Genomic DNA, 24,672 nt, shown 5'->3' with positions numbered 1-24,672 from the left:
TGCAGCATCTAAGCACAACACCTTTTCAAGCTTCAGAGGAGGAGCACAGTCCTTGTCCTGCCTGCAAATTGAATACTATTGATGGCACCTTCTTGTCCTGCACTTCTCTGGGCTACTTTGTCCTGATCCATTTTCAAAGTTCTGGTCAGCCCCTGGGATGCACAGAATCAGAAAAACCTTTCAAATTAAATCAGCCATGCAGCAAATTGTCATCTTTGATGCAGACGATTACCCAGGACTCTTACAAATGTCTTTCAAAGCATTTTCATATTCTTCTCTTCCTTCTTTCCAGTTAAAAGTAAATAAGGGATCGAAAGAGATAAGCTTGATTGAAAATAGCTTTTCTCTTTTGGAGAGGCAAGCCATGCTCCTTCCTTCCTCTCCGCACTTTTTTGCCTTCCTGTTTTCTGCTGCTTGGCGGAATCAGTTGCCTTGAGGAGCCGTGTGTTTCACTGCCTGCAGGCCCAAACACACTGGCCTTTGACTAAGATGTCGCTGGGGCAGGGGGCAGTGGAATGGCAAATTCATGTTTCTAAACCAAACAACTTCACATAATCTGTCAGGGATTTAAGGAATGCAGCTTCATTAAGTGGTTAGTAAACTCTATGACTTTTAAACGAAACGCAGAAAGCGGTGGTATGCGATTGTGCAAGGGAGATTTGAAGCGAGAGATTAACATAATCGTATGTGGCTTTCTAGTTTGTCATTCTGACAGAAAGCAGGGCTTTGCTCTATGTATTCTTAACACTGGATTTTCCCAGGGTAAATCTTGAACCTGTAAATCTGATGGGGGTATATTGTATGGGTGTTTTGGTTTTTTTTTAAATTTCAATAGAATCAGGGCTTTTGTTTCTAACATCCAGAAATAAGTGTCAGGATGACCTGTTACTAGAGACGAGTTCACAGTGTCTGCTAACATATTCTCCCAGTATTTTTCCTTTGCTTGTCAGCGAGTTTAAATAGAGAACCTTTGACACCTACAGCACCGTCTCTGCCTGCAAAGCAAGCGAGGGAGGCAGGCGGCGTGACAGCTGAGCCCTCCGCCATCCTGCCCGGCGTTCTGCGGCGCTTCTCTTCCAGGCCTGCCGGATGAATATAGAACGCAAGTGTCAAGGATGACACCTACTTTATAATCTCTGCAAAGCAAGCTTTTTCAGAGAAGAATTTGTTGACAGTTCAGAGATTCAAAGTCAATTTCAGTTTTAGCTTGTGTAGGAATGGGATTTTTTCCTCCACCTGATGTGATAATTGAAGACTAACTAGGCAGTGTGCTAGTCCCTAACAAAGTATGGTAAATAAATACTGTCTTGAGACATGAAGGATCTGTTAGATGAAAGCTCTATTAATGACATTTGTTTCATTATCTGTTGGAAATGTTCTTTGAAAATTTAATTTGCTGCTGGTGGCACCTGTGCATTGGTATACATTACGGATGCTGTAGATGACGTTTTTAAAGCAGAGTCGTCTTTGAAAGTCCATTTTAAAAACAGGAACAGGAATGTTGTCTTAGATGAAAATTAATGCAACTTGCTATATTTTTATAGCAGAAGATGACATAGGCTATTAAGTCACAGTTACCTGTGGTACTTAAGTTGGCAGCTGCAGGACAGCTGATCCTTTTCTAAAAGGCAAAGCTCCGACTTACTACTGCATTTCACTTCCTGGGAGCAATGAACTGTATTCGCAGTGTGTTGGCAGGCTGATGCCTCCCGTTAGGATTTCCACGTGTCCTACTGTTGTGCAGAGAAATAATCATTAAAGACAGAATTATAAAACACTTCAGTGAAAATGGCAAAATGGGTATAAGCCAGTATGATTTCCAGAATAGAATATTCCTGAATAGTCGATGAGCCCCTGAATTTCCCTGAATGCAGTAAGAAAATAGTGGGTGTAAGGCATTCAGAGGGCTTATATAGGCTTTTAAGTTGTTGTTGCAGGGAAAAATAAGAGGAACAGAAGTTTTGTGAAAGAATAAGAGAGAAGAAAATATTAGAAACACAATGCCAATGGGCTATGCAAGTAGTATTTCCCCCGCTTTTGAATCCATTGATGACTTCTTCTGGAGGGAAAAAAGATAGAATTAGGAGGAAGTGAAGAGATACTGAAACTACTGCACTCTTAGAGTGATTGAGGCAGGAAGGGTTCTCTGCTTGGTTCAACTCCTGCTCACAGCAGTCCAGCTTCAATGTTTCATCAGCTGAGTGTCACACTCAGTTGAGTTTCAAGTATCTCCAAGGATGGAGACTCGGCAGCCTCTCTCAGCAGCCTGTTCCACTGCTTAACCTGGTGAAAAGTATTTGTCCTTGGTAAGAGGAGATATGAGTCAGATACACTGAATAATGACTGGTACAAAAAATCTGAATCAATCAACATGTACTTATTCTTCTCATGAAGCAAAACCAATAAGATTGTCATCCAAAAAGTTTAAATTTTAAAGGATTTTTGTGATATGTCATTACCCTCAGGGACTTACTTGCCCCCACAGTTCCTTGAACACCAAGAATATAGGAAATAATGCAGCTAAGCATGCATTTGTGACTGTCAGCCACCCATTGCATGCTAAGTGTTAAAGAAGAAGTTATCTGTAAACAGGTTATTTTTACTGCGCTTCCAAGCATCTTACTCTAAATGGTCTTGGACTGGCAACCATTTGGATATTGGTATTAGGATACCAAACTTGATTGGCTGATATGATACCTAATAGTGTCTGATATGATCCACTGAGCTAGAAAAGGTGATTAATCTCTGTGGAACTGTGGAAGAAACAATCTACAGGAATCTTCCTTTCTACTATTTCATGCTGCACCAGAAAATGTCACCTGCTTTTTAATTAAAATTGCATTGTATTAATCCTGATACTTTTCATTTTCATCTCAAAGTACAGATATCAAGTGAAAAACCTCAGGCATTTGGAGTTCAGCCAGTCACAAAAGAAGGAAGTTTATATTACTTTTGGAGGAGGAGAAAGTATTATTTTTAATTCCTTCCATGTTTGGTAGATTCTCTAGAGTTTGATATAAAATCGTAAGAATGCAGTCATCACACCGAGTTGAGTGATACCCAGGAAGTCCCTGTACCCCAATACTTGGTCTCTGACAGTAGTCAGTAGTAGCTCCCGAGGGTGGGGTACCGGAACAGGGTGACCATAGAGCAGTTCTTCCTAGGTCTGTCTTCCAGGCTTTCAGTGATCTGCAGCTCAGGCATTTCTTGAGACAGTGCCTTTGTGCTCAAGTACAAAATAAGGTGTGTGTATATTCTGTTTTGGGCAATTTGTCCTGTTACTGATGATTTGGCGTATATTTACCTAATTCTAAAATACTAACAAAATTTGTAGTGTATCATATACAAAAATGTCTTTTAGACATTGTGTAGAAGGACTTTTGTATCAAGGAGCTCTTTTACATTACAAGTGCAAAGACCTGATTGCAATGCACTGCAGTAGATCTGACTCATTATGTCAGTATTTTATGGCACTCAGGTAAGCATGTTTGCAAAGTAGCAGTAAACCTTTTTGATGTGCAATAACATTTCAGTAGTTAATGTAGTGTTCCACTGCATATTAGCTTTTACTGCTTCTGTGGCAAACTTACAATAAGCAGGAGTGCAAGAAAAGGCTGTAGATGTTAGTAAAATAGACCCTGCTGGAATGCATTCACTTCATGAACTAGTTTTACAGTGTATGTTTGGGCTCACTGATGATGTAATTAACAGTAAATTTTGAAATGTTCGCTTCTGCGGAAGATAAATTCATAGTTTCTACAAATGTTAACTTTGTAGTAACTTTTTTGTGGACTTTTTTATATCGGCCTTGTAGCTCCTAGCCCTAAAAGGAAAAAGAACGTAGTATGGTTTCATGCAACTATTTGGTGGTTTTAACTGTTTTCAACAAATATAATAGCATACTACTGATATGGCTGTTTTAAAGGGTTTGTATTATACATTGAAATTATGTTGTAATGCTGTATTGGTAGAGAAATTCTCTGTTAGAAATAACTAGTTCAGTAGATATATTAACTTCATAGACCTGGCTTTGTCAATGGAATCCACAGAGTTAGTCCTTACGTTGTTTGTGCTTGCAAAACAGAAATCTCCTGGAGTTTGGCAAGTTGCTTAAGCTTTCAAGAGGAACCGATTTCCCATTTTAAAAATGGGATAGTACCTTGTTCATGCTAGTGTATCCAAGGGCATTGATGTCCTGTGGTGTTTCCTGTGTTGTAGAAATATGAAATATTTGTATGCTAAAAACATACGCTATCTACCGCTTCCAGATGCTGCTGTTGAGTTTAGTTTGAAGGTGGATGGATGGTGGATGGATGACTGAAAATGTATGTAGATTTCCTTTTTTCTGCTATGCTGTTATAGGTAGTACTTAGTAAGAAAACATCTCATCAGAAACAAAGTTTATGGATTAGCTCTAAAAGTTCAGAAAAAGATGATTTAATAACAAAAATGCATCTAGAATCTTAGCTGTATCAGCATTTTTGAGTACCACAATAATGAAAGTAGTGTATTTTTATACCAATTGCAAGTGCTTCTAGCATATTCAACACCAGGTGTGCCAGCAGTATTTATAATGCAAGCTGAATTGCTATTACAAATTTCAACAGCAACATACCACAAATAAATCTCAAATATTTCACAATGTTATTATAGGTGCTATCTTTGTCTTTAACCCGTAGTGCTAAAATCCTGAAATTCAGAGCACAACATGCTGCCACAAGCATGAGTTTCAGAGGTAGTGTTACAGTAGGAGTTACAGTAGTTACTGTAGGATTTAGTTAAACTATTTCTTTTCTCTGATGTTGCTGAGCAGGTAATGATACCAACAGTATTATCGCCTGTAACTGTTAGGAGTCCTGATATCATCTGTGGAGCTCCAAATACTTTGCTAATTCTGTTTGCCTTTTATAACTGCAAAAGGAAGAAAACTGCTTGTGTAAGATAAAATGTGAAGACTCAGTGCCATTTTCATGGGTTTTTGGTTTGGGTTTTTTTCTTTTTTGAGATCTATTTTAGGCTATATATTCAGAAGAAATACTAAGATGGCAGTGATAATTGCTTTTTACTGTGTGCAGCACCGAGCATGAGCAGAGCTGACCTTATTTGGAGAAGAATATCTCAGGAGCCAGATATCTTTGATGTCAAGATTGGGTTTATTTTAAACATCATCTGTCTGGGTTTCTAAATAACTATAGGCTCATTCACTCACTTCTTATAGTGCCTGACCGTGTACAAATGAGAACAAAAACATCAGCGTGTATGGGGCTGGTCCAGGTCTGAGATCTTCTGTGCTAGGAGCTTATTTGTATGGTGGCTGGAACCAAAAAAAATAGCCCACCACCCCACGTCTCTTGCCTGTAATTAGTGCCATGCAAGTCCTGGTTTGTACGCCTTTTCAATCTGAAATAAATCTCCGCTCCCAGCTTGGCCCCGAAATAATCAGCGGTGTAAATCACAATTGATATAGTTATTTCAATGGCAGTTACCGTGAAGACAGCTCGAGCTCTGAGTACTGGCAGCTAGGGACACCGGGTGTCTCCAGGGCTCCAGGTAGGTCTGGGCAAGCCCCTGCACCAGCTGCTGCGGGGACTCGCTGCCAGACTGACTTCCCAGCCACGATCCACCGGAGCCTCATCGCATCCGCTCCAGAGGTGGTTTGTTCTGGTGGTGCAGCTGCCGTGCAGTCTTGCTCTTCATTTTCCACCCAGAAGATATTGCGTAGGTAAACTAAATTTTCAAGCTGCAGGGCAGAGTATCAGCTGGTAGAATAGACAGAGGTGTGGGAAGCCAGCAGTGGCATGTTGATGTGTACTAACCAGAGCCTTGGCTCAGGCAAAGTCCTGTGCCTTAGCCCTGTCTTTGTAGCAAACTTTCAAAATAACATACCTGTTACTTTTTGCCCTCTGTTTTTTAGAACAATGTAGATTCAGGGGCATTCAATGTCGCTTAATTGAGTTGTGCTCTAGAGTACCTTGTAAAAGTATCCTATTGGCGTTTTTTATTTGTTTTTAAAATTAAAGATTATTTTTTATCCCCAAGGAGACTTAGGTGGCACTGTGGAACCCAGAATGGGACAGGAGACCCTAAACTGTAACCTACAGCCACCAGCACTTGGGTGCTGCAGCTCAGCAAGGGGAATTGCTGTTCAGTGTTGTAGGCATCCTCTGAGAAAAGCATGGCAGCTGCACGCTTGTCTGGGTTTTAAGGATATTTTGGTTAGTCTTGTCCCACAGATCTACAGTGTTGTCTGTTTTCCTCTGCTGGAAATTGTCTGTGCCTTCCCTACCTCCTCTAAGTGTAAATATGTGAATGAGGCTAAAGATACAGAGACATCACCTATTGCTTAATTTACCCTACAGAGTTGATTTTCTAGGAGATGTGTATCAACAAAGATTTTCAGTAATTGACAGAAAAAGTGCTGACTGACTTATTAACATTTCTAGGTAATGAGATCTGTAGGGAAGTTTTAATCTTTGGAAGGTTCCGGATGAACTGCCAGTAGTTTGATTAACTTTTTGTGTGTCTATGTTAACCTTTGCTGATTTTATACAGTGTAATTGCAAGGCTGCAAGACTAAGTTGTTGGAATAATGTTACTGCAATTTCCTGGTCTAACTAGCCAGTGTATTACATTTGTGTCCTCATTTCTCTGCCTGTTACATGTGCTTAGTGAGCATCTTTAGTGATTTTCTTGTTGTAGCTCATGTTTACATAAGGCAGGCCATACTCATATATATGCAAGCAAGCATTTCAGTTGTAAAATGGACTTATGAAGACTTTTCATATTACTGAGGGTTTTTTTCCTTTTCTGCCAGGAAAATGTTGAAGCAAATTTCCCTTGCAACTATTTTTTTTTTTTTCTCTGTCTCTTGAGTGCCAGTAAAATGGGTGGGTTTTTATGTTTCATTAGCATTTCTTATAAGGTCTGCCTTTAGACCAGTACCCATTTTCTAAATTGTACTTCTGTAGGGTTGGAAAAAATCATGGTAACCAGATGCAGTATTTGTCTCTGGCCTGGCAAAGTGTTAGATTTAACAAAAGAAGCTAATAGAAATGTTCAAATTGACCCTTCTCATCATTTGGACTTCTTGGAGCTCAATCAATCTCTCATTATTATCAGAGTTATTCACGCAGAGGCAGAAGTGCTAGTATTTCTCATAATCAGCCCTTGAGCCAGATGTAATTTGCAATTTTGAAGCATTGTATTTTGAAACAATAATGCATTAAAATGAACAGAGCGGGAATTAGAAGTATAGTTGTGGAGAGAACATGTTGAAGAGTAGTCATGGTTTAAACACTTTCTCTAAGCGCTCTTAGTGGACAGTGATAATTAGAGGCAAACAATGTAGTATTATTAATACCTAAATTGGTCCACAATTTTTAAACTAAGCTGTGGAGTGTGACAAATGCAACAGCAGAAGTGTGCCCATCTCACTGCATGGTTGCAGGGCAGCAGTTGTCAGGTGGGCACTGCTGGGGTGAGATTTTGTGACCAGCTCAGTACACTGTGGGCAAGAGACAGTCAGCTGGACTTGGCACCCAGCGCACTGGGAAGGAGTGTTTTACCCTGACTCAGAAAAATTGCTTATGTTATAGAACACTAACTACATTGTACTTTAGATAGTCAGGCACCTGTTAACAGTAGGCTGCTGTTGATGCTTAGAATTGGGAAAATTTTTTTATCCCTGTGTATGGTATTATGTGTTGCAGAGTAGAGGTTTGTATGTCTGCTTTTATGTACGTAGTCTGTGAAAGACAAGTTGACATACTGGAGGCCTTCACTCAAACTTTTTCAGGAGCCTGCTCTTTACTTTGTAAGTGAGACTTTATTTTTTTGCAATTTGTATGTACAGTTTTTCAATTATTACTTAACATCTTACTGCCCAGTACTGAATTACCTAACAGGGCACTGCAGTCTTGATGGGCAAATTCTGTATGAGAGGGGGGACAGGAGCATTTGTAAGTACATTAAATGACAGTAATGAAAGGATATGTTGCCTATTAAGATTATATTATCTATTAAAAGACTGAATTAGCTTGTCTGTGTCACATATACAAGCTACTTTCTTCAATGACAAATAGCACACACTTAGTGTACCAAATTTAATCTTGGGGCAAGTAACTTTGTGGTAAATAACCACTCTCTTTTTTGAATACATGCACAACATTAGAGAGTTTTTGCCACACAAGCAAACTTCAAAACATTTAGACTGTTATTATTTAAGTGCATTAAAATGTCATGTACTGTTTCTGTGGTTGCTCCCATCACTGATGATTGCTAACACAGTTGTATCTAAGCAGAAGCTTTCTTCTTCATTCCCGATTCCTTCAGGGATGCCACAATCCACAGTTTAACAGGTTTTGGCTGACCAGCATGAAAATGAGTTATTTATGGTGACTTTTAGTACGTTGTGGTATTGCTTACTGAGTTGTTCGGCCATACAACAGAAGAATCTCATGTCTGTTTGCTGACTTGCTGCTGTCTTTCCAATATTATCATTGTAAAATTATCCCCGCTTCCTTTGACCTTCTCAGCCTGTTTAAACTGCACTAGTTTGGATTAGCTTGTGATTTATTTATTTAGTTAGTTAATTAATTAATTTATTAGAGCTGTCAATGGCTCCAGCTAGTTTTAGGCAATCATGAATAGCAATACAAGAAGACTATCTTCTGTTTAGAAATTTGCAAACAGATGGTCTCTCCGTAAAAGAAATCTGTTTTAAAAAGTTCCACCATTTTATGCTGGAAGTAAATATTACAAATGCTTAAGTTGCGAAGAGGGAGCGACTTGGTGTGAATAATATTCTGCCTGTTGTGTCATGCCTTTCAGGAAATGTTATCAAAACTGTTTATGAAAATAATTGAATGAAACCTCATGATGTCTCTTGGTTTGGCATCATACCCACTTTCGATGAAGTTGGGATACTGACTCACAAAGACAGGCAGATTAAGCTTCAGTAGCTGGAAACGGTTACCGATCCCATATGTAGTTTCCACTTCTTTCCAGGAAGTTGTTGTGGGAATCACTGGTGATGTTGCACATGAAGTGTTGCAATATATGTGCCGTCCTGGCTGTTGTTTTTGAGTAGCCTTAGTTTGGTGAGAGGTACTAGAATCCCCACCTGAACGGTGCTGAAAAATGGTTTTTAATGTTTGGAAAGTGAGGCAGAGGCTGTTGGGAGAAAATGTCTGAATATAGCATAGAAGACCCTGATGTGCTTTACAGTACTCATACACAGGGTGGCAACTTCAGAGAGGGCTGATAATTTGGAGTGATCATCTCTTTGGTTCTCCTGCTTTAAATAACTGTGTTCCTGGCTGAGCATGTGAGTTTCTTTATTGCTTGAAGGCAAACTTCATTACTTTGAAGAGGTACAAGTGTACCTTTTCAGAGGTATTCTACATTTTCAGGAGTTACCTATGTCTTTTTGCAATGCGCCTTTCTTGGTTTGGGACAGCAGAGTTCTCCAGGAACCCTCCAGGCAGAGGTCTTCTGCTGAATGTTCCACCAGAAGGATTGCTGCTTTATCAGTTTTAACATCGGCAAGGAAACCCATGGAAAATGAAAAGTTATAAGCGTCCATTTTAACTATGGCCACAAGCTCCTACATCAAGGTGCCTTGCTCCTGATGCCTGTACGACAGTGCTTCTGTATCATCTCAGGATACTGCTGCTGCTGAGTCACTCCAGCAGTCATTCCATTCCCTCCTAATAAGTAGAATTTGATCTACTAATTTGATTAGATGTGATAACTGGCTATTTCTAGAAATCCATTGCAAATATGTAAATGTTTGCAGTTACAAGCATATTTTTAAAAATAGCACTTGCACAATTTTGCTTCAAAAAGAATGCTTGTAAACCCTCAAGTCATCCCTAACCAGCATGATTTTTGTTTGTGCGCTATGTTGAATACTTGTTTATGCTTATTAATTTTTTTTTAGCAACAGAATGTTTTTGTGTGTCACAATAATCTTTTGCAATATAAATCTTATGGTTTTGCTGATACAGCAGGGTGAAAAAAGATTACAGAAATCATTGCGAAATCCTCTGAGTAGCGTTAGATTATGTGTGTGTGTGAATACTGTTTGCTACTATGGGGAAAAGAGCATGCTGTGAAGACAGAAAGCACTGATAGAATAGCTCAAGACACTCACCATTTGTTAATTTTTAATGATGGTCTTTTTTCTATTAAGGAACATAATGCTACTGAACTGTCTCAATCAATTTTTGTGTTTTTTCATTAATCAACTAATGCATGTTTCTTCTATAGCTCTTTATTCTAATGAAATATGTGGATGATTTGGCAGATGACAATGATCTCATCAGTAACGCATCAGAGTAAAATCCATTTAGGAGATTATATGTATATTATTTTTGTTATATCAAGGATGCTGATATATATTCTTTTAAACTGAAGCTATTTTTGAGATAAGTAGTAAATGTGGAATGTCTGTTGCTACCACTCACACATCCTCCTTTCTTCATTTTTCTGTCTATATAATTATTTATGCAAAATCATTTACATGTTCTTTATGTCTACATGTGTATTTTATATACATTTCACATATTTTATATATATGGCATCATGTTGTAGCTTGAGCTTGTTCTTTACATGTTCTGCTACTCTGTCTTCGCTGTTAAGTCTTGCACTGTTTAGTTGCTCTGATGCATTGGCCCAAGGCCACTGATGGCACTTGCTAGTCAGTGCCTCTCTGTTGAGTGTGATAGGCTTTGGATTAGGCCACCTCCTAGTTGGTGACAGTCATTCAAGCAAGTAAGCTTGAAAGTAAGCCAGCTAGGGACTGACAGAGAGGTTTGGGTATGCATTTTAGTTTGATTAGATTATCCAGGGTTCATGGGATTTCCTATTTGAGGGTCAAGCTTCAGGCATATAGGTCTGTGTTGTCGTCTTTTTATTAATAATAATGTGACAAACTAGTATCACAGGGTCTGAGGATGGTCCTTCCCTCTGATGTGACTTGGCTGTTATATTCTAGAGATCATACTTTTAAAAAATGGTCCTCTTACATTATTTTCTTCACTTACTGTGATTGCTATTGTTGGCTGAATTTGCGGATTAAGTCTGTGGATCTGTGAATATGACTTTGAGCATTTACACTTATCTTGAAACTTTCTCTAACCCTTAATGTAGAAGGAGAATTAAGAAGCTATAAATTAAGTAGAACCCTGGAGTATCTTGGCAATTAGAGTGAACAAGATTTCAGCTGCTCTCTTTCATCAATTTCTCACACTCTTGGATAGACAGGGTATTTTTAATTTACAACCTGTATTTCAATTGGTCATAGAAGTTTTTTCTTGAAGCTTTTGCTTATGCAGTTACAAAATAAAATTAAACTACTTTTTAGCTATACTTTTTGAAACAGGGCTTAGATGAGAGAGCTACTGAATAAACTAGCTGTTACATCAGGTAGTGTTCCTGTATTTGTAAATGTTGTTGCTATTATAAAGAGATTATTCTATAACCATACAGTATGGGCCCTCAAAGAAGTATTAAGCTATGTCTATGGAAGAATATGTTTATGAACAGAAAAGTAATTTTTTTATTATTTGGGGCTTGGAGGAAAATATGTGCTTTCTTTTTGCTCTTTATTTTCCACCATGAGTAATAATATTCTGTGTTCTTCTTCAAAGAATTCAGACTAAGAATTCAGACTTGGGGAAGCGGTGGCCACAGGTCAGTGTTGTGCTGCTATGGCTGCAGGTGCTCCACAGTATCTGGTGTAGCTCCAGCTTTAGCATCAGAACTTTTTTCATCATTACTATGTTAACTTTGTGAGGCAGTAGTGTACGCAATTTTACTGCACATCATGCGGTAGCTTGTGTCTGTGGATTGGTATCTTGCGCACTGATTTAGGTGGGGCTTTTATAGCTCACAGTCAAATTGTTGGCACTGAATTTAGCAAATGACAGGAGCTTGAAATTAGATTCCCAGGACTGTCTGAACATCAGTGTCACAGATGCTCCTTTTCTGCACTGTTTTGTTTTTTAATTCCAACGGTAGTTCTTACCTTTCTTTTTCAACGCTGTCCTCCTTTTCACTCATGCAAGGAGCATTGCTGTGCACAGATCCTGAGCAGTGGAGTTCTCATGTCTGCTTCAGAAGGAAAGTTGTCATTTCATTTGCATTTGTAAGAACTGCAACAAGTATCCCAGCAGCCAGCCTCACAGCAATGAGAATGAGACCATCACAGGTTCAGACAAGTGCCTGCAAATCTCCAGGTGCTTCAGGCACTCGCTAACCACCTGCGCGCAGCGGAGAACAGCATCTGCGTCTGTGAAGTGAGCAGCAAGGGCTGGGATCAAATCACTTGGCAGTATCCTCAAGGCCACGTCCTTGCAAGAGTCTAGAGTCTCTCTGACACAGGACAAATGGATGGTGATTGCTATTCTACAGAGGAGATATCGTTAACAATTGCACTTTGGGAGTTTCCAGCCTTAGGTTCTTATCATTAAGTGAGCAGTCGCTTCAGTGGGGGAAGTTATTACATGGGTGTGCTAGGACATTCAATATATGCATTATGGAAGAAACAGTATTGGCAGCAGTAAGGTTCCAAAGTTGCCATGGGTCATGTATGGGACATACATCCTCATTCCATCTTCCCTTCCTTTTGACTACCTGAGCAGTAAAGAAGCTTCACAATGGTGCAAATGCTGGTGGGTTGCAGGGGAGGCGTCACACACATTAATGTTTGTGGGGCAAGTCAGGGATTATAGCACTTGCACATTTAAGAAGGTGAAACTTTTGCAGAGTTAAGCCAGATCTTGTCACTGGGCTGATGCATTCAAATTGGGGTGTTTTAAATACCTGGAATAATTCTGGGGACCTGACCCATGCTTTGCTTCTTTTGACTCACAGAACTACACAAGGGCCACTGGAGAGCAGCAGGGAAGGGCTTTACCACCAGCTATGAAGATAGTGCAGGTGGCTGTGGGACGTGCATTTGGTGTTTTCAAAGGATATGGCATAGACTGCTTGAATTTCAGTGGTTTCAGTGGTCTCAGTACTCTAATTTTTATTTCTAAGTGTCTTGTTTTACTTAATATTAATGAAGCAGAGTAGGAAACATCTACCTGAGGAAATTAGGAGTGGTGATTTTGAATAGCTTGACACCAGTGTAGTCACCGCAGTACAGTTGAGGGAGTGTTAACAGCTCACTTTAATAGTGTGCCTTAGTATTGCTGGGGGTTGCTCTTCTGTAGTTAAACTTGGCTTGAATGTGAACGTTAAATAATTTATAAATGTCTGTTATAAATTTGGTGGAGAAGATGCTGATTTGGGCTGTGGGTTTCATTTTGACTGTAAATCATACTTCATGGAGCAAACACTTTTAATAGAAATAAGTAGAAAACACACTTATTGTTAGCAAGAGTAATCTTACCAAAACCTTTGAATGATGTTTGGAGTGGGGAGTATTGACTGCCCCTACAGAAATAAAAGGGTGCGGGGGGGTGTACATATGTATCCCCATCGCAGTTCTTTTAAGCACCTTTCTCAAGTGCTTGGTGGAGCCTGGAAAATGTTTTTCCTTTGTGTTTCTGTTACTTCTACTATTTTAATCTGAAGCTTAACAGAGATGCTGTTAGACTTGCGATCTTGGTGGAGAAGAGAAATCTTGAACTTGTAAATATTTTTGCACAGAGGTCTTGCTAAAAGTATGCAGACTTGTTCAGAGCCAGACTCATTTAGGGCAGAGTGTTTCCAAACTGTTCTGCAGCTCCATGACTTAAGAGTATCATGGAGATGCTATCTGTGCAGGTGTTAAAAACACGAAGCCACAATCAGGGAGGGGGGAGGATGGCGTTGATTATTCTGGGTTCGAGTATAGGGACAGTGCTGTTAATGTTGCTGAACTTGTTACAGGCAGTGGTGATTATGGCAGATATATCACTTCTGTGGGTGACAAAGTCCAGAGAAGGTAACTTTGCAAGACCACCGTGGTTCATACTCTGCCAGGCTGTCCACTGCCAGGATGACCACAGAGCTTGTCAGAGATGGGCACTGGAAAGTCTCCGGTCAGAGTGGGAACAATATGGCCACCCTTTGAAATGCCTGGCAAAGGACCAGAGATGTCTTCTGGAGACTATCAGGATGGTCCCCGAGGGCAGAAGAAATGCTCGTTCCCCGATGATGGGAAGAAAACCCTGAAAGAGAAGAAGGGTTGTTGCCACAGCTTGCTCATGAGTCAAAGCAAATTGAACCCTCCTGCTGCTCCGAGTGCTGCCTGTGCGGTAAACCTACCTCTGCCTCTGTTGAAATGCAGGACAAGCGTGGTGTGTTCTGGACTTGGGCAGTTGGATCTGGAAACTCAAACCATCGATTTTTGCTAGGTTTGCGTTACATGCTAATGTTAGAAATACTCTCCCCACAATCATGCAGCCTGACCAGACATTTACTAGATTGCTTAGAAGGATTATTAAAAATTTCCTGTGTACTTTATTTTTTTAATAAGGTATTGATTTCGATATATTTCTGTTCATACTTGCAATGAATTGATTTATGGTGGTAGAAATTCTGTTTTGCTGCCAAAACCTAATGGGTACTAACTAATTCAATTTTATCTATTTTTTTCTTTTTTTTTTTAACCATTAGTTCTTTTTCAAAAATAAACTGGCTACTCCAGAATTTGGTTCCTTTGCTTTGCCTGACATTTTGAATGGGTCAAGGAAGGACAGGAGACAGAAGCAAACGCTGGCATCCCAGAGATGCTGTGGTACAATTACCACATATGTTGTATGTCTCCTCGCAGCTCTGCATGTTCCGTCAGTCAGACCCCTGCCACCCCCAGCACTTTCTGTGTATCAGGGTAAAATGGCTCAGTTCCACTGTTTTTCTGCCAAAACTCCTCTCTTGGCTAGAGGATTTAGGGCTATTTTAAATTAACCATTCTCTTACGACATCCAGAACTTGATTTGAATCTCTTGTGTCATATATGTAAATGTTTTGTATAATGGTTTTGACTACTCTTTAATAAATAGGTGGATATTTTAAAAGATACATGCTGGTGTTTCTAGTCACTGAATTTAAGTATGTCAGTTTTCCATGTAACATTATAAAATCAGAGACTTTATGTCCTATTTTGTGTTTCTTAACGCTATCACGTCCTCTGCCTTTCCCTTTTCAGATGATTATTAATGAACAGTTTTAGTTTTCAGATGCCTGAATTACTTTGGAAATGAGCAATCTGGGAACTGTGGAGAACAGCCACACACTTTAAAGTTTTTGTACATGGTCCTATGCTGTATTTTTGTGTTGTGTTTTTAAACAGCTGCCCTAAGAGCCGTAAACATGATTATGCGGTATAATAGTATCTCTTGACTGAGTTGCCAGAAAGTAATCATTCTGCAGGGTTGCTGTGTAGTACATCTTCACCCCACATAATGGCTTTGTACTAGAATCAACAGGAGCAAAAAGGAAAATATTATCAATGCCTGGTAGACTCTAAATATTTTAAACAGTTTACATTCATGGGTCAGAAGAACTCGTGTGTTTTATTTTGCTGTTTGTGAGCATTCAGGGTGTCCTGTCTGCACCATTGCTGGACTTAGTATGTTTCAGTGCTTTCATTTCACTTTTGATGTGAACCTGAGTGTGAAGTGCCACAAGTGTCAGGCTGCTCTCATCTGAGAGTTTGATTAAAAAAAAGTAAAATTCTTATTTCTTTTGGTATGATAAATGATCCCACGTTTAATAGGTATGTATTGTAATAAGATACTGTTTAATAGATATGTGTTATCCCTTCTGCCTTAAATAGAAAATTGACATCTAAACTTCAGATGTATTTAACGGCTATATTTAAGTGTTTGTCTAGTTCCCTCTATACAAGTCATTCCTTTCAGAGTAGGTCTGAAATATCTAAGAAATAAGAAATACATGCAGTTTTGTCCTAATAATAACTGAGTATCTCAAATGCCAACCTGTGCTCTCCCTGAAAGTTTAAAAGAAAACAGTAGAATGTGCAAATATGGAAGAAAGCTAAAATACTTGAAATGTAGCCAGTAGAGGCAAAGAGGAGATGTGAAGAGGGCAAACACTGGGTTGGCAGCATCGCACTCTGTCTGGGACAGCCCAGCCAGCTCCATCTCTCCACTCACCCTCCTTGCACTGGAACACCCTTGGGGGAAAAGAGTCACAAGTAATAAGTTTAAAAAAAACCTTGGTGCTGAAAAAGAATAAATTTACATTTTTGGATGGCATCCACCGTGTGGTGAAACTGCTCTGTGGGGTGGGTGTGAAGGGTGGTACTGTGCTCTGGGCAGCTGTCAGACATACAGCGCTGCGTCTCTTGCAGTTCATACGTGAAAGCCTTCACTTAATGTAAACTTGAGTTGCATTCTTTGGCAGTTATAGTGTTCAGTAATTTCTAAAACATTGTTTGACTATGTATTTAAGAATAGTGACCCCAAAATCCTGGCAGAAAAAAGGAATGCGGTCCTATTATTTTTTTTTTTGGTTTGTTCTGTTCTTTAGTGAGGAATTCTATAAACTTTTAAGAGGAGTGAAATAAAAATAAAATTAAAAAAAAAAACCTATGCAAAAAACCCTGAAAGCAGCCTGAAATAGTAAATACTGACATTCTGAGGTCTTTGCACTTTCCCTTCCTGATTTCCAAGCAGCCCTTCTTGGAAGACTCACTTTGTCATAGGAAAAGGAAAATACAGTTTTGTTCATTTCACAAGTTAGATTCTTTTTTTGTGTGTTATTAACAGGTTTGGCAAACATCGCAAAGATGACAAGAGTGAGAAAACTGGTAAAATAAAAGTGCAGGAAGCTCTTACTTCAGAAGAGGAGAGAATACGAATGAAGCAAGAACAGGAGAGGTAGACTTCAGTATTTGCTTAAACCTTGATAGAGAGAGTTTGTTTTATAAATTAAATAACTGAAGTTCAATTTTCACTGATGAAATTTCCCAAATGTTGATATGTTTATATATTTTAAATAACAAGACAAAGCTGGATTTATTTTGGACATTGGTATCAACAGCTTCTTTGGCTGCATTAAGCATCTTTTATAGACCCAGAGCTCCTTTCCTTATTGAGGAGACTGAAGTAATAAAATGAAATGCTTTCTCTATATATTCTATAACTGATTTTATTGACATTTTCAGAAAACAAATATTTATAAAGAATGAGGTATGTTTTGTATTTTTCTTCAAAGTCTTACATATCTAGTTTTTTCATTGATATATTTAGAAAAAACCTAAAAATTATACTTACCAGTATATTTGTCACTGGAGTTCAGTCTATTTATGTCATGCAGTCTGTTTATGGAATGATATGTATATTAAACTGCTAATTGTAAAAATGAGTGGTGAGTACCTCTATTTTTCCTTGTCAGCTCCCCTTAACATTAAAAACCTATGTAATGTATATGTCATATGCTCTTCTCAGTATTTCCAATCTACTTTTCATCCTATCTCTTGTAGCCCTAGATATTTGGGGCCTAGACTCTGGTATCTCTTATATCAGTTTAGTCAAAATCTTGGAAAGCTTAGGTCATAAATTAAGTAGTATTCGGGAATGTGTGTGGAGAGAAGACCTTTTTGAGTAGACGTCTCTTCAGTAAGGAGACAAACTTTAAAGGGTACAAAGTTTGAATGCTAAATGGTAAATGGGTTCAGACACATTTAGCAGTGAAAGTGAACTATGAATTGGAAAGATTTATCTAAAAATTATGCTATAGCTCAGCCATAAATTGAGATTTGATGCAGGAATTATGGAGGGAAATGTTGTCCTTGTACAGGAGGTATGACTAGTTAGTCCTAATGATCCCTTTAACCATCATCTCTATGCACCTTGGTCTTCTGTACATAAGAACAGAAGTTTATAAATGATGGCTTCATCACTCGAGCAGCTCTCTGGAACAGCAGAGCCACAGTAACTCTTGTGTAGTCTCCTCAGTAAAACCTAAAATGGTTTGCTTTCAGTTCTTTTAGGGTTGAGCGATTTATGTTACAGTTAAGGCAGGCTAGGAGAATATATTTATTAGTTAATGAAGATCAGCAGTAACTTGTTAAACTGCAGAAACTTTATCATTTGTGACCATCTGTTTGGATTATATTATGGGAATTCTTTTACTCTTTAACAGATATACTAGCATAAATTGATGTAAAAATTTATTCGTGTCTTTCTCCATCCATTCTGACAGTAGAGGGTGGCTGGATCACAGTGCTTGGATGTTTTTTACTTGTCTGATTGGTTTTTATTTTCTCTTTTAACAAAAGTGAAGGAGGGTCATTAAATTTGTTCCTGTTTTTAAGAGTAATGTGCTTTCAGATTAAATGGTAAAGGGGAATACTGGAACTGACGGAAATAAGTGACTTTGGATATGAGGGTGTTTGTGCAGTTAACTTCCCTTTATGCGTGGTCAGACTAGCCACTTTGTGGATAAATTCATGCCAGGGGTGCGCAGCCATTGAAAGCTGCCTCCATCACTCCAGCCAGCTCAGGGCAGGGGGAAGGTTAGCCACACGTGCACAGCGCTGACCCCTGGCTTAACTGGCTTATCATGCTCCGCTGAACTTGAGCTTGCCCAGCACGGAGGGTTTCTTAGTAACCTTAGGTCCCCAGAAAATCAGCCATATACATTTATTCAAAGAAGAAAGACTTGAGGTTTGAGTTAGTAACATGTTCTCTCTCTTCGTTCTCTCTCTTTGTCTCTCTGTGTCTCTCAGTAAGAATGGTGAGAGTATAGACTGTCCATGTGGTGATGTAAGAGAGGTTGCAATAGTCACGCTGGGTACCAAGGTAGAACTATGAAATTATTTGTATAGCCCCCAATGCATGGAGCAAATTCCTAATCCCTGTCCATCAGGTTGTGCTAACCAATTTGAATCTTTCCTGGAATCTCACTCCTCATGTGTCATAAAAACAATTTTATGTGTTCACTGAAACTGCAGAAAATGCATGTGCCAGAACTTCATAACAGCTTGATGTTATCGTAACACGGGTCCTCCTCCTCCCGTTACTCTCTTTCCCTAACTGTGTATTTACTTTCCTTTGTGTTATGTCTATAAGAGAATGCAAGTTTTTGGGGGTAGTGGCATGTACAACTAATAAAAGACAATAAAATAGCAACCAAATGTGTGAGGTCCTTCCTTATGTTTCTGAAAAATTCAGATGTTGATTTGGTCCGCAGAGACTAAATATTTTTGCAGTTAGATTGCAGAGAGTTTCCTTTTGATCCTGTAAAATAATGGTGTTAGATACATGCTATTAATGAAGAGTACTCTTGCAATTAACTGAACAATCCCTCAAAATGCTTACTAGGAGACCGAGTGAAATATTACTGTCAGTGTTGGTTCATAATGGCTGCTATTTTAACTTTGTTTTCTGTGGGTTTTTTTCCTCCTTGATGTTTTTAGCAGTACAATTCACTTGCTCTATTTTACTTGGTATTTGATACTATATACCTCTATAATGATGCAATACTTTGGGGAAATAGGTTGGATTTAATGAATTTACTATGTATGAGAGGCTAGGAGCAAAAATCCTTAGGGGGTCAGAGAACAAGTGAACGGTCCATTAAAAAATCAATCATGCCCACAATTTTATGGAATTATTATGCCTTGACTTGATAATTTTAATAGTATTGTGCTTACAACAGTATTTTCTTTAAAATCGTAAAAGTAATGTTCATATTGATTATGAGACAAATAAGCAAATTAATGCTCTTCAATTTACCATGATTAAGATGAATAAAATTGCCTTTTATAAACATATTATTAATAATAATTTCTTATTAAGGAGCATATTTCTTAAGCTGTGTATCTCTTAAGCTGTATATGGTATGTGTTTACTGATAATCTTAAAGTACTTTTGAGCAGAAAATGAAATTACCTTGAAAATGAAATTACCTAGTTGAAAATACAGGCAGCTTTCAATGAAATAGACTACGGGAACAATTAGGAGCATCATCTAAGGAGACGACCCTCCAATCTTGCCAAAATTGCTGTAAAATGCTTGCTATTTGTAAATTTTCCAAATGTTGGTTTAACAGTTCATCCAAGGCTGTAGGACATTGTCCCCGTGTCACTATTCTTTAACACTGATTTACTCCAGAAAAAGAAGTATGCTTGCATTATCCTCGAGTATCTGCCAAGCACTGATCTGAAAATGCAGATGGGCTGTGGTGTGCTGTTAGAAAGGGTGCTTCTCCCCAGCAAAGGCACCAATCAAAACCTTAAGGCAAAACTAAGCCATAGGTTTTCTGAACTTGGTCTTGTGACTCCTAAGAAAGAGACTATACTGCAGAGTCTTGAGGAAGTTGAATAAGACGTGAATTCAGTTCTATTCCTGTGCCAGATCACAGCTGTTTTATAGATATGCTAACTTGGAGCCCCTCTTTGCCATGCTGTCATCTCATCCATCACTGGACTAGTAAAACTGGGTGCTACTGAGATGCTACATTCACTCGGACAGACTGAGAAAAAAGCCTTGGGCCCTTCTTGGTTTTCTTATAGAAGGTCTTCTATCAATTCCAGCGTCTCCTGATGCGCCTGTGGTTGGCCCATCTTCCTAAGAGTAATGTCTTAGACTTTACAGATTGGAGATGCATGGACTATCTTGAGCTTTCAGAGATACTTCAAACTACTTACAGTCTTACACAGGCATTGCTATGTAGGATAGACTTAACACCAGACTTTGAAACTTTTGTCATGGATGGTCACCTTCTGCTGTGCTACTGGATCTAAACCTTTGGAAGCCCACAGACCTTTCCACTTTAGAAATTCTCTACGTCTGGTCTTTGAGGGGCTCCCAGGATAGGGTTTTCTCAATACCTAGCCAATGTGTCCATTGGTATCCTGCAACCTGATTGCCCTGACAGGTTTTCTGACTTCTTCAAGGCCCTGTAGACAGTCTCTTTCTTAGGAGTGAAGACAGAACTGTTCAGAAAACCTACTGCTTTTGTCTTCTGGTTTTTATTGGTGGCCCTTGCTGGAGAGAGACATCCCTCTAACAGCAGGTTCTGAAACCTTCGTCTCTCCCTCTTTCACCCTTGGATTTTTCCTTGGATTTCTTTTTTGTTGTTGGGTTGGTTTCCCCCCACCTCCATCCCCACCCCTGCAGCTCTGTGTTCATCACAAAACAAATCTTCAGCAAATCAAAAACCTTTGCTTGTGTTCTGCCCTTCTTCAGCTCAGGCATGTGCAGTTCTTGACACTGGCCTCACAAGGCCACGTGTGCCGGCCCTGTCTTCAGCCGTGAACTGACCTCCTCTAGCAAACCGAGTGCTCCCCAACCCAAGCAACTTTACTCTTTGTACCCGGGTAGTAGGTAACGGAGGAATGAAATAAGCATACTTCGTGAAGTTTTCATGGAATTCAGCTGTATCCGGCATGGTTCACTGCTAGATAATACTTAAAAGATGAAAGTTGCAATTCTAATGTAATCTCATGATTCAGAGTATGTGATCCCAGCTATGGGCGAATAGTGCTTATGCTTTAATCCGCCTCTAGAGGCACTTCCTCCTCCTGAAAGAAGAGTCTACAGGATATTTTCTCTGTGTGGTTAATACACTGACTTAAGAGATTCACTAATGTTCTCTAAATCTCTGGGTTACCATAAAAGTGTTTTAATCTTAGTATTGTATTCTTCCTCAACTTCCACTGAAACGGATGCAAAGTCAGGTGCTTAAACACCCGTGTCGCGAGGATCAGTCTTGAGGAGATAAGGAGAAACCTTTTGGAAGCGAATTAAAGAGCTGTGCTGGTGGAAGCGCTATGACAGATGCTCCAGAAATGCTGGGAGGATGACGGAGCAGTCGGATGGGGGCTCTGGGAGCCAGGGGCTTCCGCTGCTCTGAAAACGCAGCCGTACAGCTCCAGCCTCTGCTACACTTGCTGGAGGACAATTAACGCACGGCAGAGCGGTACCGCGCTTCGTACCCACGCGTGTATAGTTCTCATCGGGGAAAGAAACCCGCTTCCTTGCTGGTGTGTCCCGCCCCCCTTTCTATTTTGCAAAACATAACCTTCTGTTCTTCCGGTTACAGAGGCGATTAAATGTCCATAACTCCGCCGTTGCCGTTACCCACCTCTGTGCAAATGTCCCCGCTGCCGGCGGCGGGGGGGCGGCGGGGCCGGGAGGGGGAGCTCCCGGCACGGCCCTGGCGCGGCCGCCGGCTGGGCCCCGCCGGGCCCCGGCCCCGAGCGGCGATGTCGCCCCGGAGCGGCGATGTCGCCCCGGAGCGGCGCTGCGGGCCGGAAACCTCCGCAGGCCTTTGCAGGGCAGAGCGAGTCAAACGCTGCTGCTCGTGGGGCCCGGGGAGGTGCTTTCGGGGCGGAGGTAGGAGGCGATGCTGTTGCAGCTGCCAGAGCACGGCAGAAAGGGCGGGAGGGAGAGAGATGGCCGGGGGTCTCGGTCCTGCTCCCCGGAGCGGGTGGATCAGGCGTTCGGCTCTGCGTCGGCGGATTTGCTGTTACTTTCGGAGATCCATCAGTAGGCTGACGGCATTTTTTGTGTGAATGTAAACAAGGCTGTGATTTCAGTGGGTGCTGTTCGCGTAATGATTTTTCCTAAATTTAGAGTGAACCGCTCTGTCTGTTCATTAGTAGTTAAAATAACACGGATGTTTTTTTCCTGAAGGACTCGGTCATTCCATAAAATGCTTCCTGTATTATATGTTTCCTAAGGGTATAAGGGTCTTTATCTCCAACATATAATAAACAACTCTTCATCTTTCTCTAGTACCATTAAAGCCACAAGCCTTTGTTGTAAAAGTATACTAATGAATAGAAATGTTACAACAAGAACAGAAGTCTTGTGTTTTCCCTTCATCATGCATCATCCATTTTAATTAGACGAAAGGGTGGTGAGTACTGTGACAAGAGTCTGGAATTAAAATCATTAATTGATGTCAAGCTGACGAGAGACTGCTAACATGAATTTACTGACAGCAGGAAAGAAATTAACCTTATTACTTTATTTAGTACATTGGCACTATTTATTATATTTTCCTATGCAAGTTCAGTGTGTTCCATTCATGATGACAGAGAAAGACAAATAATTAATAAAACCTACGTAAAGTTTTATTACCTCCTATCAACAAAGTTTACATGAAAACCACGTCGATAAATTAAAAAAACAAACCCACCACATCAATGTAACTAATCAAACCCGTTACAGCAATATTTTTGATATTTTAAATGAGTATAACATGCTATGCTCTCTAGCCAAGTAGAATTGCAGAAGTGATCTGATTTAAAACTATGCCTTAGTTTCTTAATGTCAGTGTTGCAACAAATGAAACATATTTTCTCCAGCACTGACGTTGATTCGAATAACTGTCTGTTTTGATCATCATTGGAAGGTCAGCCTAACAAAGATGAGTTTTAATGTTAAGCATCTTTATTCTTTAGATGAAAGAGTACAACAGTGCCTTACAGAATGACAGCAGCATCCTATAGATAATTTGTGACCCAAAGGTCATAATAAAAGAATAGAGGGGAGGTCATCCTGTAGTAAAGGCCATCTGGAACTGTTAAAGTATCAGATGGAGTAGGGGGCTGAACAGCAGGACACTCTTGGTGTCTTTCCAGATTTCCCAGAGAGACCATAATATTTTTATTGGAAACCCCCAACTTTTTTCCCCTTAAGCAAAATATTTTCATCAAGCAGTTTCATCTTTCTTTTAGGAAAAAAGACAACATACTGTGATACGGAGAGGATTTTTGTTTCTTACATAGCCTAAGTGTTATCTGTGTCTTTAAAATAACTCAAAGGTTCAGGTTTAGCTTTGCTGCTGCTGTATTTTGATGCCACTTAACAGCTTTCACAAGAATTATTACCTCTAAATCCGTTATTACTGCAAACATTCAGAATATAAATATTTTCTAAAGTGACTTGTGTAAAATCTTTTCCAATAAAACTTCCATCCCCCGTCCCAGCCCGTAAGAGAGGAGAGAAAAAATTCCTCTGTGAATCAGAAAACCAGAGCAATGTGTTTCTCATTCTCACTTATTTTGAGATGGGGTCTGCTTGTCAAGGGATATTCCAGTTTCACTACGATTTTTAGCATTGTTTTTGGCAGTGGTTCTTTACATAATGGATGAGGGTGCAGGACTTGAAAACAAATCAACGGCAGTAATTTTTGTAAGAGAACACAGATATGAAGCATGAGAATATTGAGCTTTGGATAAACATATCAGACCAGTTCCACTTCATAAAAATACTGATTTTGGGAGATACGTAAATTGAAGCTTTTGTGGAATAATAGTTGCTGAGGTCGTTTTTTAAACAAAGCTCCTCGCATTCTCTAGCTATGTCTTGTAAGTACAGAGCTTTTAAGACATGGTGCTAAAAGTTTATTTTCTCTGTTATTCCTCTACAGTGATTCAAGACATTGTACTGGGCAAGATCCAGTCAAGTCCCTTGCAATATATTTAAAAGTATAGTTTATGTGGTCTTTATAATATTCTGAGTTAGAAAATTAGTTAAGGTGTCTTGCAGATCATATGAGTTCAGCGCTCTCTTAGAAATTTCATTTCTAAGAGCACTAATATGTTGTGTTTCACTTTAGAATGCCAGAAACTTTAGGATAAGGCAGCAGTATATCCTCTGATGCGCCATAAACTGTTAGTGGTAGAGTTGTTGTAGCAAATACTTATTTGAGACTTAAAAAAGCTGTACTATAATTACTAACTTACTGAAATTA

At 39.6% G+C, this 24,672-nt stretch overlaps 1 protein-coding gene across 16 annotated transcripts in view; it reads left to right on the top strand.

Annotated features, from left to right (window-relative positions):
* Window positions 1-24,672, top strand: part of PARD3 (par-3 family cell polarity regulator) — a 462,771-nt gene that overhangs the window by 325,512 nt on the left and 112,587 nt on the right. For 10 of the 16 annotated variants that reach the window (XM_069778123.1, XM_069778116.1, XM_069778115.1 and 7 more), the window contains one exon: window positions 16,728-16,838. The exons of 4 other annotated variants lie outside the window; for them this stretch is intronic. In XM_069778123.1, the coding sequence (XP_069634224.1) occupies window positions 16,728-16,838 (111 nt within the window). Of the gene's footprint in view, window positions 1-13,881; window positions 15,012-16,727; window positions 16,839-18,691; window positions 18,765-24,672 lie in introns of those variants that run through there. 2 more of the 16 variants (XR_011323725.1, XM_069778118.1) reach the window with 2 other exon arrangements.

Source organism: Haliaeetus albicilla, chromosome 2 (assembly GCF_947461875.1).
Source record: "Haliaeetus albicilla chromosome 2, bHalAlb1.1, whole genome shotgun sequence".
Classification (NCBI taxonomy): Eukaryota; Metazoa; Chordata; class Aves; order Accipitriformes; family Accipitridae; genus Haliaeetus; species Haliaeetus albicilla.
Note: the sequence above shows the minus strand (reverse complement) of the source record. Positions and strands in the feature narration are given on the sequence as shown.